This window comes from Pipistrellus kuhlii, unplaced genomic scaffold, assembly GCF_014108245.1.
Source record: "Pipistrellus kuhlii isolate mPipKuh1 unplaced genomic scaffold, mPipKuh1.p scaffold_m20_p_9, whole genome shotgun sequence".
NCBI lineage: Eukaryota > Metazoa > Chordata > Mammalia > Chiroptera > Vespertilionidae > Pipistrellus > Pipistrellus kuhlii.
In genome coordinates this window covers 40,106,693-40,124,325 of record NW_023425595.1, presented here as the reverse complement: position 1 = coordinate 40,124,325, position 17,633 = coordinate 40,106,693, and the positions used below count along the sequence as shown (strand labels likewise).

The 17,633-nt window shown below is 40.6% G+C and overlaps 1 protein-coding gene across 1 annotated transcript in view; it reads right to left on the bottom strand.

Annotated features, from left to right (window-relative positions):
* Window positions 1–17,391, bottom strand: part of LOC118712482 (hemicentin-1) — a 98,116-nt gene extending 80,725 nt beyond the window's left edge. The window contains exons 1-4 of the mRNA XM_045578026.1: window positions 17,358–17,391; window positions 13,592–13,738; window positions 11,995–12,342; window positions 11,316–11,597 (exon numbers count right to left, since the gene is read on the bottom strand). Coding sequence (XP_045433982.1) covers window positions 11,316–11,597; window positions 11,995–12,342; window positions 13,592–13,738; window positions 17,358–17,376 — 796 coding nt within the window. The 5' untranslated portion in view covers window positions 17,377–17,391. The remainder of the gene's footprint in view (window positions 1–11,315; window positions 11,598–11,994; window positions 12,343–13,591; window positions 13,739–17,357) is intronic.
* Window positions 17,392–17,633: the final 242 nt, after the last annotated feature.

Below are 17,633 nucleotides of genomic sequence, written 5' to 3'. Positions count from 1 at the left end.
CTCAGTGAGTTTATCTATTCTTCTCCTAAATTCATAGAGTATTTTTATAACCAATGTTTATTTTTCAATTTTTTTAAAATATTGTATATAAAGAGAAAAAGAAATGGAGACTGAGAGAAACATCATAATGAGAGAAACGTCAATCAGTTACTTCCCATATGCATCATGACCAGGGATGGAATCTCATCTTAGGTGTGTTCCCTGTCTGTGAATTGAACCTACAACAAACCCACAAGATTTGGTATATGAGATGACACTTCAACCAGTTGAGCCCCCTGGCTAGGGCTTTTAACCAATATTTTGAGCTTTTTATTTACATTGCTTGTCTGTTTCATTTAGTTCTTTTTCTGGGGTGCCCAGAGATGTACCTGGAGAGGGCATGATCTACAGAAAGTGTTGGGGACAAGCCACAGTACTGGTGTGGGTCTGGGGCTTCGGATATACTGGGACATCCTTGGTGGGACAGCTAGAGTGCCTGGATTGTGCTCCTGCCTGTGCAATCAAAGTGGAAGGGAGTGCAACACATGATGCTCTCAGTATCTCTCACAGAGATTTTTGGAGCAATAATAGAGAAAATAGGGCTAAAAATGAAAAACTATAATATCAAATATAAAAATTTATATAAATAAGAATGAGATATTTTGAGCTTTTTATTCACATTGTAGTAGAACAGACACAGCAAAAGAGAAACACTGGTCAGTCAATAGAAATGATCCACTAGTAAACTGAAGTACAAGGAGCAAAATGAGTAGGATAAAAACAACTAAATAAAATCGAACATCTGGAGATGTGGAACAATGAAAAGACACTAACACTCATATGTAATTAAAACCCCAGGTGGAAAGGAGGAGGAGAAAGACGAGAGAGAGAGAGAGAGAGAGAGAGAGAGAGAGAGAGAGAGAGAGAGAGAGAGAGAGAGGGAGAGAGAGAGAAAGAGAGAGAGAGAGAGAGATCAGACAAGAGAAATATTTGAAGAGATCATGGCTGAGATTTCATCTGCAATTTCTTCTCTTTTTTAATTTCTTTTCTTTACTGATTAAGGTATTACATATGTGTCCATTCCCCTCCCAACCCCCCCACCCCCACTAATGCCCTCCCTCCCTCCCCCCTGCTGCCTGTGTCCATTGATTAGGCTTATATTCATGCATACAAGTCCTTTGGTTGATCTCTCCCCCTTACCCCCACCCTCCCCTACCTTCCCTCTGAGGTTTGAGCAGCTGATTGATGCTTCTCTGTCTCTGGATCTGTTATTGTTCATCAGTTTATGTTGTTCAATATAATCCACAAATGAGTGACATCATGTGATATTTATTTTTCTCTGCCTGGCTTATTTCACTTAGCATAATGATCTCCAGTTCCATCCATTCTGTTGCAAATGGGAAGAATTCCTTTTTTTTTTTTTTTTTTAACAGCAGCTTGGTATTGTACCATAGTTTTTAAATATATTTTTATTGATATTTTACAGAGAGGAAGGGAGAGAGATAGAGAGCCAGAAATGTCGATGAGAGAGAAACATCGACCAACTGCCTCTTGCACACCCCCTACTGGGGATGTGCCAGCAACCAATGTACATGCCCTTGACCAGAATCAAACCTGGGACCTTTCAGTCCGCAGACTGACGCTCTACCACTGAGCCAAATCCGTTTCGGCAGTACCAAAGTTTTTTAATCCACTCATCTGCTGATGGGCACTTAAGCTGTTTCCAAATCTTAGCTATGGTCAATTGTGTTACTATGAACATAGGGGTGCCTATATACTTTCTGATTGGTGTTTTTAGTTTCTTGGGATATATTCCTAGAAGTGGGATCACTGGGTCAAATGGCAGTTCCATTTTTAGTTTTTTGAGGAAACTCCATACTGTTCTCCACAGTGGCTGCACCAATCTGCATTCCCACCAGCAGTGCACGAGCATTCTTTTTTCTCTGCATCCTTGCCAGCACTTGCCATTTGTTGATTTGTTGATGATAGCCATTCTGACAGATGTGAGATGGTCATTTTGATTAGCATCTCTCAGATGACTTTGAGCATGTTTTCATATGTTTCTGTATGTCTTCTTTTGAAAAGTATCTATTTAGGTCCATTACTTATTTTTTGATTGAGTTGTTTATCTTTGTTTTGTTAAGTTGTATGAGTTCATCTGTAATTTCTGTTCATCAAATAAATAATCTTTATCTCTTCTAGTTATTTTTCTTGGATGTTGCTTTCATATATTTAATTTAATATGCTTAAAATATTTTTATTTTGCAGTGGTAGATATTTTAACCAATCTGAGATGTAATTTACATATCATACAATTCACCCTTATAAAGTGTATAATTCAATGCTTTTTATTTTATGCAAAGAGTAGTGTATTTGTCACAACAACAATACATTTTAGAATCTTTTTACACAAAAAGAAATACACCTTTGCTATCACACCATATATAGTCAGGTTTGTGTTTTGTTTTTTTTAGATAGTTAACTTTTGTGGCTATTGTGAGAATTGGTAAGTCTGAAATGTTCAGATCTAGCCACAGGCTGAAAATTCCAGAAGGTATTTGTAAAATCCAGAGTAGATATTGCAGTGTTAAGTTTGAAGGAAGTGTGGATTTAGAATCCCTTTTTTGAGAGATCTCAATCTTTTAAGGCCTTTAATTGGCTGGATGAGGCCCACCCCATTATAGATAGTAGTCTGCTTTACTTAAAGCCTGCTGGGAAATTTGCTATATGGCAGTGACCACCTCCCCATACACATCTGGATCTGGCCTTTACAGACACTCAGCTGGGAGCATTTGAATACATTGAAAAACAAGATGAAAACCCAGAAAAAAACAGATGAGATGATTATGTGGGAAATACCCCAAAAGGGGGGCCTCAGTAGCCTGCTTCCTTCTGGTAGTAGGAGGGCACTCAAGGATGTTCCCTGGGCTTTGGGAATTGCCAGCTTGTCCTGAAGTCCATTGGCCACTGGGCCTCATGGGCAGTTCTTGGGATTATATATCTGTTCTTGCTGGTACTGGTTTTTCATGGGGTGGTTGATCTTGGGGACTGATCCTTGTTGCAGCTTATTCATGACTATGCACAGAATAATTCCATTCTTCAGACCCTCTTGGAGGTTGGGACTAATAGACAGGCCTGCGAGACCCTCGATCCAGCGTTGGAGGTCCGCCTCTTTGTGTTTGGGCAGGAGCAGGGTCTTGACTTCTGTTGGAAAACTATACTGAGGCCTCTTGTTGAGCTGTGTGGGTCTTATGGTAGAGGCCTCTGCGGTGGTAGTGGGACAGCTGGCCTGGCTGGTGCAATGACAGAAAACAAAATAAACAGAGCACACTGATAAACTGAAGAGGACAAATAGGCTAATGCACAGTTATACTTTAAAATTTCAACACTCCTTTCTTAGTAATTGCTGAAACAAGTAGACAGAAAATCAGAAATGGCCCTACATGGTTTGGCTCAGTGGATACAGTATCGGTCTGCAGACTCAAGGGGTTCCAGGTTTGATTCTGGTCAAAGGCATGTACCTCGGTTATCGGCACATACTCAGTAGAGAGTTTGTAGGGGGCAGTTGATTGATGTTTCTTTTTCATTGATGTTTCTAATTCTTTATCCCTCTCCCTTCCTCTCTGTAAAAAAGATTATATATATATATATATATATATATATATATATATATATATATATATATATCTCCTATATAATAAAGAGGTAATATGCAAATTGACTGTTATACCATCACAAGATGGTGGTGCTCACAATGGGTGTGAGGCCAACTGCTTCACATGCCTGCCACTGGAGTCCCCTTAGCCCCGCTGGGGGCTACGGTGGTGGGGGGATGGTGGCAGGTGTACAGAGCAGCTATGCCTGCCCCCAGGTAGAACCAGCTGTTCCACACGCCTGCTGTCAGAGTCCCCTCAGCCCTGGGTCCTCAGGTTTTCCTGCACCCCCCACTGACTGAGTCTCAGGTAAGCAGAGCTGGCCGAGGCACAGGCAAGCCTCGGATGGCAGCTTCCAGCTGCCCAGAGCAGGGCCCGAGGCACAGGTAAGCAGGGCCGGCCAAGGCTTGCACTCCCGGCAGCGGGAGCAACAGAGGTGTGATGGGGGCATCACCTTCCCCTGATTGCCAGGTCGCCTCCTGCCCCTGAGGACTCTGAGAGGGGGCAGGCCAAGCCGAGGGACCCCTCCCCTCCAGTGTATGAATTTTCATGCACTGGGCCTTTAGTATATATATATATATATATAAAAGAAAATCAGAAAGGATTTTGAAGTCTTCAATAATACCATCAACAAATTTGACCTAACGGATATTACAGAATATTACACCCAACAATAGTACAATACAATTCTTTACAATTGCACATATTACTTTTAGTAAGATAGGCCATCTGCTGGGCAAGAAAATAGTCTCAATAAACTTAAAATGATTAAAATATATATATTTTTGGTAGAGAAGGGGTAGAATCAAGGTATAGGTTTTAATGGGGGGAAAAGGGGGACATCTGTAATACTCTTAACAATAAAGATAAATAAAATAAAATAAAAAGAAAATCATGTTCTTTGACCACAATGATATTAAACTAGAAATACCTTGGATATTCCAAAATATCTGGAGATTAAATAACACATTTATAAATACTCCATGGGTCAAAGAAGAAATAACAGTAGAAGATATTTGAACTGAATAATAAAAAATACAATACATTAAAATTAATAAGATACAGCTAAAGCAGTCTCTAAAGGAAATTTTATATTTTACTTTTTATTCATCTTATTTTGAATTGGGTTCAAAGATTTTTTAATATAGATTAAAAAATACAAAAGTACATTTTATTCACTTTGTTTTGCATTGGGTTTGAATATTTTTTAATGATAGATGTTTATCTTTTTAATTTACCTTTTTTGTTGAAAGTATTATGGATGTCCCCCTTTTTTCCCATTGGCCCCTTCTATCCTGCACCCTTATAGATATTTAAATGATAGTTGTGGATATTGGAGAGATAATTGGTCAACCATTGTGAAATTATCTAATTTGTCCACAAACTCATCTAAAATGGAAGGTTCTGAAAGCCCAATGATAAAGTATTTTATTGACATTTGTATTATTTTATACTAGAGGCCCAGTACATGAAATTTGTGCATGGTATGGTCCCTAAGCCTGGCCTGTGACCAGGGCCATCTTCTCCAGCTGTTGGCAGCTGCCCACGCACTCCCCCCACCCCCGCCCCCAGCAGCTGTCCCTGTCCCCTGCTGCCCCGTCGCCATCGGGCAATCAGAGCCTGCTGGCCAGGGGGAGAGACAAAGAGGTTGGTTGTTCCCACCAGCCTGCCAGCCCTGGCCCCCAATGCCAGTCACCCTCTGTGTATGGGGTGACTGGTGGGGCGGGGGCCTTGGCCTGGCGCCACCCGCATCTGCCACCACCCACCTCCAGTTCCTTGTTTCCCATCTAGTGATCAGAGCATGCTGGCTACGGGAAGGGACTGAAAGGTTGACCAGCAGGTCCTCATAGGGCACTTGAGGCCAGTTGACTGGGGGCAGTTCCTGCATTGAACATCTTTCCTCTGGTGGTCAGTGAATGCCATAGCAACCGGTCATTCTACAAGTTGGTTGATTTGCATATTATCCTTTTATTATATAGGATTAGTTTGTGTACTTCATAGTGTTTATACATTTAAGTATAACAGTCATCATCAATCAGCTGCCTCCTGCATGCTCCCTCCTGGGGACTGAGCCTGCAACACAAGGCATGTGTCCCAACCAGGAATCTAACTACTGACCTCTTGATGCATGGACAGAAGCTCAACCAACTGAGCCACACCAGCAGGCAAAAGTTGTATAATACCAAAATGTGTATTACCCATCAGTGGTCTATTTAAGACCTTATAAATGAATCCTTCATATTCCTTGTGCATGTTTACTATAATGAATATTTGGTCCTTCCATCACCTTTACTTCTTCTCCTTCTCCCACAACATCCTATATAATAAAAGCCTAATATGCTAAGTGTCCAGTCATCCAGTTGGCCGTTCAACCAATCAAAGTATAATATTAGGTCTAGTAATAATTAATGTCGTTTTCTAATACTTTTTTAAATCAAATTTATTTAAACAATACAACAAAATTTAATCAACAATATAGTTGCCGTTGTTTTCTACTACTTGTGCCCAATGCTCAGGAAGCATTTTAATCCCTCTTTTGTAAAATTCTTGTGATTTTGATGCAAAAAATTCGGTCAATGCATTTTTGAGGCATTCTTCATTATTAAATTTTTTTCCAAGAAGGAAATTTTGCAAAGAACAAAACAAATGGTAACCGGAAGGGGCAATATTAGGAGAATATGCAGGTTGAGGGAGAACTTCCCATTCCAACTGGCGCAGTTTTTCAGCGGTGATTCTTGCAGTATGCGGTCGTGCGTTATCGTGGTGAAGAATTACGCCCTTCCGATTAATCAGCGCGGGTTCTTTTTCTCTTAAAGCTTGGGCTAACCTTTCCAATTGGGCACTATACACTGCACTTGTAGTGGTTTGGTTAGATGGTAAAAGTTCATAATGAAGAATTCCTTTAAAATTCCACCAAACACACAACATCACTTTTTTCGCATGCAAGTCAGGTTTTGGCGTGGGCTGTGGAGCCTCATTTTTGTCCAACCATTGAGGCTGCCTTTTCAAATTAACATACAGCACCCATTCTTCATCTCCGGTAACAATTTGCTCTAAAAACGGCAAACGGTTTTGATGAGAGAGGAGCGAACTGCAAATTGTGACTCTTTGATTACGGTTGTTGTCGGTCAACTCCTGAGGAACCCATTTTCCAAACTTTTGGACTTTGCCAAGTGCACGCAATTAATTGGAAATTGTTTTTTGTGAACAATTTAAAGTTGTCGCAAGCTCTTGTTGGGTAATTTGAGGATTTTGCACCAAAAGAGCTTGAAGAGCTTCTTGATCAAAATTGGACACACGGCCTCGACCACTCTTGTCATCTAACGAAAAATTTCCCTCGCAAAATTTCTCAAACCAACGCTGGCATTTTCTGGCGCTAACTGCATCTTGACCAAGAGCACTACAGATGTTTTTTGCAGCCTCACTTGCTTTTCTTCCTAATTGGAACTCGTAAAGCATGCAGTGCCGAATATGCTCTTCATCCGCCATCTTCTTAGCCCTAGTTTTGCAACAAAAACCAAACCAAACACAAACTTTTTCAAGCAAAACTTGTTAATTGCACTTCACACGTTCTGTAGATACCACGTGTTTGAAGGTTATGTCAATACAAGTCAACGCCAAGCAAGATTTTAAACGAATGTTTAAAAACGACATTAATTATTACTAGACCCAATATGCTAATGGTATGCTAAGGCCACTCAACTGCTTTCTATGATGTGTACTGACCACCAGGGGGCAGATGCTCCAACTGGTAGGTTAGCTTGCTGCTGGGGTCTGGCCAATTGGGATTGAGTAAGACAGGCTGGGACATGCCCTGGAGCCCTCCCAAAGTCTCTGGCCAACATCCCACATTCCTCCCCAACCCCATCATGCACTGGTGGGGTTCCCCAGCCTGACCTGCATCCTTTCACAATCTAGGACCCTTCAGGGATGTCAAAGAGCCAGTTTCAGCCCGATCCTCAGGCCAGGCCAAAGGACCCCACTGGGGCATGAATTCATGCACCCGGCCTCTATTTAATAATAACAATAATTATAATAGCCTTTCATTGAATGTCTTTGTGTTGTTGCAAGGCGAGGATGCTTTATGTAAATTATTTCTTATAATCCACAAAGAAGTTTATATACCGTATTTTCCAGCATATAAGACGACCCCCTAATTTTACAGTTAAAACATAGGTTTAGGCCTATATTCGCTGTGTAAGACTAACCACACACACACACACACACACACACACACACTAAATTATTTACTTAGATTATAAGGGAAAACTCAACTTTCTTTCATTTCAGTCTTATACAGCGAATATAGGCCTAAACCTATGTTTTAACTGTAAAATTAGGGGGTCGTCTTATATGCTGGAAAATACGGTAAATAATGTATTATTTTCTATATTTCATAGCTGAGGTATTAATGTGACTTACTCTGGGCAGAGTTTTGCTGATTTTGATCTTATTCCTAAACAGAAAGGTGAAGGATAGATACCTGCAAGAAGGGATATTTTAATATTAATAAAAAATAAAGAATACCTTTACCTGATTTTCGTGCTGGTTTTTGAACCTGTTTTTTAAATAAAGTCCAATGGTGATGAAAGTCAGTAGTAGTAGTAGCAGAAGTGCCAAACATATACCCGATATGAGGAGTATTTTATTGGAGAGGTCAATCACACTGATGGGTGCAGCAACTGAAATACAGACACCCTCGATCAGTTTCCCTGAAGAGAGTTGTTCCCACATTCACTTCTTGCTTAGTCAATCCCCAGTCAGATTCCCTCTAACAGGGAAACATTGTGGATTATCCTGCTATCTCTATTTCTATTTCTCTTTCAAATTATGGTTAACTAGAGGCCCAGTGCATAAATTTCATGCACAGGTAAGGTCCCTAGACCTGGCCAGTGATCAGGGCTAATCAAGGCATTCTAGCTGCCGGCTGGGGCCTTTCTTTGTTCCACATCGCCCCCTCGTGGTCAGAGCATGTCATAGCAAGTAATCAAACTCCTAAGGGGACACTTTGCACATTAGGCTTTTATATAGATTAGTAAATTCAAGCCTTCATTCAAATATTATCATATTCAGCTTACTTGTTCAGAAAATAAGTGTAAGCAAATAAATTCATTTCTTCCATGGAAGAGTAGGAATGTAACAAAATTGACATTATTGAGTAAAGAGGGAGGCCCTAGCCAGTTTGGCTCAGTGAATAGAACGTCAGGCTGCAGACTGAAAGGTTCCAGGTTTGATTCTGGTCAAGGGCACATGCTTGGGTTGTGGGTTCGATCTCCAAGGAAGGTGTGCAGGAGGAAGCCAATCAATGATCCTCTCTTCATTAATGTTTCTATCTCTCTCCCTCTATCTTCCTCTTTTGAAATCAATAAAAATATATTCTTTTAAAAAGTGAAGACCTATGTAATTTGCTATTTCCTCAGTTCTCAAAGTTCATCCTACTTAATCTTTCCTTTTCTGAAAATAATTCTGGGCTAGGAAACTGAGTACTTGAATTTGGTCAGTGTTTGGTGCTCAGCAATACCTTGTTTGGATGAATAAATTGTCTTAGACAAGTCTTGTTCCCTGTCTACCTGTCAGTGTCCTTTGACTTGCTCTTTGGAATGTATTTGGATATTGTACTGGCAGGTATATATTATTTTCATCACCCTTTTATTTTTAACATCTTTCTAAGAACTAAGGTTACTAGATGAAAGGCCCTTAGTTCAGCTGAGGCTTTGATGGGTCTGGATAGGCAAATTTGGAGGCAGAAATGAAAGAAAGTTGAATTTTCCCTTATAATCTAAGTAAATAATTTAGTGTGTGTGTGTGTGTGTGTGTGTGTGTGTGTGTGTGTTTATGGAGGAGGGGAGTGAAGTCACAGTTCAGGAAGGAAGGAATTAAGCAATGAAGGGTGAGTATGGATAGAGATGAGGGAGACTGGAGCTAGGAACATAGCAGGATTGTGGTGTGACTCCCCATGTCACCCTCTTAAATTATAAATAAATTATACTAAGAAGAAAGCCAGAATGGAGTGTTCCAGTCAGAGACAACAGCAAATGAGAAGGCCTGAGCTCTGTGTGAAAGAAAAAGAAATAAACAGTATGAAATTTAAGAGCTAGAGAGAGGGCACATTATGTAGGTCTTCACTTTGATTCCACTTTTCTCCTCTTGCTCTCATGGCTATTCTTTTATTGCAAATAAAATATCAGCAAAAAAATAAATAAATAACTGAGTAAATAAAAATAAAATAAAATTGCAAACATCAGACTTTAAAATAGGTGTAAAGTCTGCCAAAAATAGCTATGATCACCTAGACTCCATGTGGAAGATAGTGAAGAGAGGTGTGGAGAATGGTTAGGAGACCATGCAATAGCCAATGTCAGAAAATACTAATAAAAATGGACTTACTGAGGAGAAAGGAATACCTTAAAGATCAAAAATTACATTCATGTTTGTAACAAATGATTCAGGAACTGAATTGTGCATTCTAGAACTATTTTTGTTTGGAGAAACAGGGCATAGAATATGCAAATATTCACACACATGGGCCATATTGGTAGAAAGAAGCCTGTCTCTGTGGTAGCAGTAGGATTGTGAGAATCAGCTACTGTGGAAGACTGCACTACCATTCCTACCTCACAGAAAACTTGTGGAAATAGCTGGCCCAGGAAAATTCAATGCATAGGATAACAAGTAAGGCTATAAGATTGGCTTAGGAACAGTACAAAGATTATACATGGAAAAATGACAAAAAGGATAATTAAGATTCACTAGAAAAATGTTGCCATAGCATAGATTAATATTATAGCCAAGCATTTAGCTATGAATTCAAAAATTATTAATGAATAATAGCCTTTATGAAGAAATATAAAAATTTAAGAAAACTGTGGCAAGACAATTGTGCCTGGCAGAAATCAGAAAAGAAGTGAAATATATATATGTATAGCAAGGTACATCAAAAACATACTGCATGTCAACAGGACTTGATCTATGTTTAGGCTCATAGCATTTTTGCAACAGCTCATCTAAATAGAGAAAGAATACAGCATAAAAAGACTGAGGAGAAATGTTGTAAACTGAGAATCAGGGGAGATTGACCTATTGGAGGGCTAGTAAGTAAATCTGAAAATGGTTTTTGGTGAAGAATGCTGTGGTTGGAAAGCCTGTGTCCCATTAATATTCATATGCTGAAATCCTAATGCCCAATATGAGGTCCTTAACTCATGAATGGGATTAGTGTCCTTATAAAGGAGACCACCTCATATCCCCCTCCAACTCCCTATCTCTTCTACTCTGTGAGGACACAAAGAAAAATTGGCTGTTGCAACCTGGAAGAGTGCTTTTACCAGAACCTGACTGTGCTGACCTCCTGATCTTGACCTTCCAGTCTTCAGAACTGTGAGAAATAAAATTATGTCATTTATAATCCATCCAGTCTGGGGTATTTTGTTATACCAGCCTGAATGGACTAAGACAAAAAGGTCCAATTCTATGGAGAGCTTAAGTAAGTGAAGACTGGAAATTATGTCAGGAAAGGATGGGAAAATGTAGAAAAAGTGGAGGGAAGTTGAGTCCTGGCAGGGAGACTGATATAGGTGTGATGAAGAGAACAGAACAGAGCTTATATGCTTAGAGATTCCACTCCCATGGGTATGAGCATCAAGCCCATTTTGTGGGCACAGTGAGGGGAGAGAGAAAACTGACCTGCTATGGACAATTGCTCTTCCTTTTTTTGATTTAGAACTGGGTTCCGGACAGAACATGTCAGATTCTTCTGAGAAGTTTCTCTGAGGAACAGTGATGTTGTTACATGGAACAAGCCACCTTTGTCCTGGGTATAAGTCTCAGACTCAGCTGGAATTTCTCCTCCCTCAGAGTCCATCCACTGGACCTTTGGCCGAGGGAACCAGCCCTCTGACTTGCACTCTAATCGGAGTTGTTGGCATTTAGTTACTTCCACAAGTAACTGAGGATGTGAGCCCAGAGCTGGGAAGAGGAAGAGAGAGAAGTCAGGTCCTAAGCTCATTTTCCTGCACTCATATTTCTCCCCTGCTTCTGAAGAATTTATGCTGCAGACTAGACCTCAGTGTACAGAACAGGGAACTCTGAAGAAGTGTTGGCAACAAGGATGGGAACTTAGACTCCTGGGCTAGAAAGGGTTCCAGCACAGTCCAAGATAAATGGCCCCTGCCTATTTCTTGACTCCCACTATGAGTATCTTTATTATCTTTTATTTAGTCCCAAGCAGTGATATATGGATGATGAGTGAGTAGACATTATGGCTATCTCCCTTTCTCCTATGACTTCTTTATATTTCCCAGTAAAACTGGATCAGAGAAAGGAGCACCTGTGGGGTGTCAAGGGAATAAACATGGGCCATTACCTGCCACTTTCAGCTCAATCACTGCATCACTGTAGAAGGAGCCATGTTGGATTGCACAGCGATACTGTCCACTGTCAGAGGGTTGGACATTGAGGATTCTCAGGACTGCGATCCCCTTATTCATGGCATTTTTCAAAAGCTCTGTCTTCCCTAAATACTCTCCCATGGCTTTCTCAGGCTTGTCCCGCCCATCCTCGTACAGATGCACCACCTGGGAGGGGAGGGTCCGGATCCAGCTTATTTTCATATTTTTAATATTTTGACGAGGCTTAAGGATGCAGGACAGATCAGCTTCACCACCATGCATGGCCACCATGGGTTCATGGGGCCCCTTGACTTGAAACGCTCCTGAAAAGAAAATAGAAATAGAGTCAGGGTGGGCTGAGGCAGATGAAAGGGTGTTGACTACATATATGATTGGCTATTTTCATTGTAACCAGCTAGTAGGGACCAGGTCTAAAATGGGATAGTTGCTGAATCTTGGGGAATCTTTTTTCTGACCTTAATATACACACAGAGCTAAGAGATAAAAGGAAATGTTGGAAATAGGATGTCTAGGCCTTGCTGAACAAGGCAAGAAAAAGACTTAGAGCACAAATTTTGAGGAGGCACTCATTTTTGGGGTATAGCTGCAGGGTCCTCAAGAACCTGGAAGCAAGTGCCCCTTTAAATATTGAGCTCTAGCCCTGGCTGGTGTGACCCAGTTGAAGCATCATCCCATACAGACAAAGGTATTAGTTTGATTCCCGATTAGGGCCCATACCCAAGTAGCAAGTTTGATTACCAGTCCCCCTTCAGGGCACATAGATAAGGCAAGGTTGTCTCTCTCTTTCTCTGTCTTCCTTCAATGAAAAACATAGGACTTAAAAAAAATTGGGCCCTAAGCTCCTCACTTAACTCATCCTGTGGGGAGAAATCTGAGGAATATAAATGCAGGAGATGGGGAATAGACATACTGGCTCCTTCAGGTCAGGTTCTGTCCTTGTCAGTAGAAGGGAGGAACTCTGATGGCTCTAAATGGATAGTTGGTTGACTGTATTGAGAAAAGAAATCTGAAGCAGCTCAGTGGTAAAGATATGTGAGAATCATTATTACTGTTTGCCATGATCATGGGATGAGAAATTGGGGAATAGAAGCTAATTTTTCTCCAAAATTATTATACATTATCTTGGGGGATCTAATGCTTCTTTATTACCATTTAAGGCTCTTTTACTTTCTTTCAATTTTTGCCCCACCACATGCACATTTGTACATTTATACTCAGGTGAATACACACACACACACACACACACACATACACACACACACACATATACACACACAAACCAGCAGGCCCATACCAGGAGATACAAATATAAAAGCCAGTATACTGCCTGATACTTATTATAGTAAGTAGAATAAAGTTAATTTCTTTACTTTCCCCAGGATCTCATAGCATTTGTATTTCACTTTGTTTTTCTTTTCTTTTTTTAAGTTTTATTGTTGAAAGTAGCAATTGTATTTTTGTCAAACTTTGTCTTCCAGCTTCCCTCCTTTTCACTTTTTCCTTTCCCTTTCATATCAGAAGAGAATCAGACTCCCATATAAATATTCCTACCTGCAACCAATATGAACATCTGGAGGCAGAGGTAGAGTGAGATGAGGCTGCCATGATAAATTGGAGAGGCTTGCTGCCTCCTCAGGTCACTGAGGCAGGGTGATCCCAAGGCATTGTGCAGATGACTCCTTGGAAAAGGAGGAAACACTGTAATGAGGACTGAGATAAAAAGAGAACTCTGAGACTTAAGTCAAGGGGCAGAGAAAGAAAGGAACAAAGGAATCTCACTATTGGATGGGTAAGGGGCTCATCTTATCTATGGGACTAAGGTGAAGGACAGAGTAAGATTCTTGCTTCTTTTTCTACAAGTTTTGGGACCCTTGATTTTCAGGACTACTCAGGGCACTCACACTTCCAAACTTTCTGCTCCTTATGTATATATTAGAGGCCCAGTGCATGAAAATTCATGCACTTGAGTGGGGGACCCACAGCCCAACCTTCCCCCTTTCACAGTACAGGAGCCCACAGGGGTGGGAGGAGACCTGGTGATCAGGGCAAGGCGATGCCCCATCACACCTCTGCTGCTGCCACTGCTGGCAGTGCAAGCCTAAGCTGGCCTTGTTTACCTGAGCCTCGGGCCAGCCCTGGGCAGCCACCATCTGAGGTTTGCCTGTGCCTCAGGCTGGCCCTAGGTGGCTGGGGGGCTGAAGGGACTGGGTGCCGCCATCTTTGAGGCATGGCAGTCAATTAGCATATTGCCTCCTTATTGTCTGTGGGTGCTGCCATCTTTGAGGGTGGGGCATTCAATTAGCATATTCTTTCCTTATTGGCTGTGGGTGGTGCCATCTTTGCAACTGGCATGAGGGGCAATTAGCTTATTCCCTCTTTTAAAGACATACTTAGGTAGTATATCTGCTCCAACTCTATCTTCTTTGTTGCTCCTCTTCTTGATCCCATAGCTCAACTGTGCCTCCCCCAGGGCCCTGTCCTGTATCCTTTTCTCATCCCACTTTATACTATATTCTCCCTATGAGATTTCTTATAAGCTCATGGCTCCAGCTACAATCTAGATGCTGATGACTCACTCCCAAATATACACCTTTTGTACATAGTATCGGGTGACCCAGAGACAGGAATCTTGTTTCTAGAGGATCCAGGAGCTTAGGGGGTTCTCTGCCTCAGACCAATAGAAAAAATAGGTGGCTTCTATCATTTCTAGCCTCATTCCTCTCCTAGCCTGGCCAAAGCAGGCTTCTGATACCCTTTTTCAAAAGATATAAATTAGCCGAAACCAGTTTGGCTCAGTGAATAGAATGTCGGTCTGTGGACTGAAGGGTCCCAGGTTTGATTCTGATCAAGGGCATGTACATTGGTTGCGTGCACGTCTCAGGTGGGGTGGATGCAGGAGGCAGCTGGTCGATGTTTCTCTCTCATCGATGTTTCTAGCTCTCTATTCCTCTCCCTTCCTTTCTGTAAAAAAAATCAATAAAATATATATTTTTTATAAAAAGATATAAATTAGTAGTAGTACTGAGAAAGAGGCTGTAACACCTCAATAACTACTACAACTGGGAATTTGCTGTCCATGGCTGTGAAGTTTGCTGCCCAGGGCTGAGATCTTGCTACTTAGAGAGTGTCTAGGAAGGGCTGACCTAAACAATGGAGGGGAAAACATTCTAAATGCTACGGTCTCTTTAAGTGGAGGGGCAATACATTAGCTCTATATGTGGGGGAATGGATCCTGAACTAGTAGAGGCTTGTGGTATATTATTGTGTAAGGTCTTAAGGACCATGAAAGCCACTGCAAAGAAGGAACATATATTACTTCTCCATGAATTAGGCAACACTTCTCAACCTTTTTTAATATCATGGCAAACAGAGGAAAATGATGTTATTTTATTGGCTCACTGTATGCAGGAAACTGGAAGGGGATTAGTCTATATGGGCTTCATGGAAAAATATGACACTTTTTGGATATTATATAATTATAAGAAATGAGATAGTGTTTATTAAGAACTACATTAAATATAAAATTAAAAGGGATTCACTTAAAAATCTTAAATTTTTATAATTTTTGAGATTGCTTGAGTAAATATGGCTTTTTTATTTCCAATTGTATATTTGAAATGACTATTCAGTAATAATTACCAATGATAATCTCTTTTACTTCTTGACAGTCACCATTGGTAAGATATTTTAGTTGCATTAATAAATGATATAAATTTTAAAATCTTTTTAATTCCTATTCTTTCAAATTTTATTTAAAGAACATAACAGCTCTTTGTTTTTCTTCATTTACAAATGTAATGTTCATGAATTTTTACAGAGAGGAGTGAAAGAGGCCATAGAAGGGATAAATGGTGACAAAAAATATAAATAAAATGAACAAATTTAATGTGGAAATTTATTGTAAAACTTGAATATATTGAAAATTCAATTGAATTTTTTCTCATCCAATGGCTCAAAATAAGGAGTTTATATTGTAGAAAGTGCATGCAATGTTAAGATAATCACATTGCAGTTAGTTTGTGCATATCAACTTTAAATTAACAAACGAACAAAAAAAAAATCTTATATAAGGACAGAGTTTGGGTGCTGATGCTTTGAGCTCCACCAGAATCTCTGCCTGGCCTCTTTGTTCCTCCAATCCACCCCAGGTAGGTTCACGTATGGGCACTTCCCGCACCTACATTTTGTATTCTTGTTGCTCTATGGGATCCTTTTCCTGAAGGACAGCTAACTCAGTGCAGTTGGCTGAAACCTAAATCTAGGTGGTCCATCAAGCAGAGTATGTCGTGGCTCTCACCAAGCAGGTTGACATAAGTTGCACTTCCTATTTGCTGCTCATCTTGTAAAGCCATCTTAAGGAATCAACTGGTGAAAAAAATTGATATAAGACATCCTTTAAATGTATATAAAGATGGAATATGAAGTCCTACTAGTATCCACATCTCTTGAAAGTATAGGAAAGATCAGGTTAGGAACAACATTTTATGGAAACTATCTCACTTGGGCAAGAGAAGTTAACTTCTTCATAACAGCACAACACAGCTCCCCACCAGTAACAGGCAAGGCACACTGTGGAAACAAGGCAGAGGGCTAAGAAGCTATTGAGAGAGCTGATAGAGAAAGGTGGGACTTAGCAAAAAGTTTGAGTATATTTAGTGCTGAGCTATTCAAATAGGTCACACTTTACCAAAATCTCTTCGTAAGAATTCCCTGCAAAATTAAAATGCCCAATACAGTTTCTCCAAATGTTCCTTTGTACTTCTTCCATACCCCATATGGTATGTTTCACAAAAGAAACGGTTTTGGAAAAAAAAAAAAAAAAAAAAAAAAAAGGAAAGCAGGAACAAGACTTACTGTTCTATACAGTCTCAGGAGGACCTGGAAGATCATGTGGCAGTTTGGGGTTCTCTCAGGCAACTCTCAAGTGTCAGCACCCTATTTCTAGGTAGGGACCATAGGGATTTAGAATACTTTGCCAGCCATCAATCATAATTTGTTAAATCTACCTGATGTTCTTGCTAAATTCCTTCAGGGACTTCACTTGGTCCACCATGGCTACTTCCTCAGGCTACCCTGAAATCACTAAGCAGCTAATGATTTTATGTTAGTCTCCCCCAAATTCCTTCACTATTTGTAACTTTCTATTCTGAAAATGAGAGTCCTGGCCCTTGATTCTTAATATATTTATTCTTTGATCACCCTGACAGTATGAAGCCAATTTCTCACCATTGTTTCTACCCCTTCTCCTGCATGAAGGCCCTCCTCAACCCTCTCCAGCACTATGCTGAGCATTCCCTCCATATGGATGCCTTCTTACCTTGTGTGGGCTCTGGCATGTCTTACCTATGCCTCACTGGGCTCAGGCACTGATTCTTATTGGAGAGTGCCCTTCCCCCATGGACTCACCTCCTCCACATCAGGCTGCCTCCATGGGTTAGAATCCCTTCACTAAATGGACTCTGACTCCTTTCTGGGGCCAATTTTGTTCCCCTTCTACACCCTGTCCCTTTGACTTGCCAGCACAGAGGTGGACTTTGTTCTGTCTCCTTGAACAGTTTCAGACTGAGTTGTTCAAAAAAAGAAGGGGAGGGAA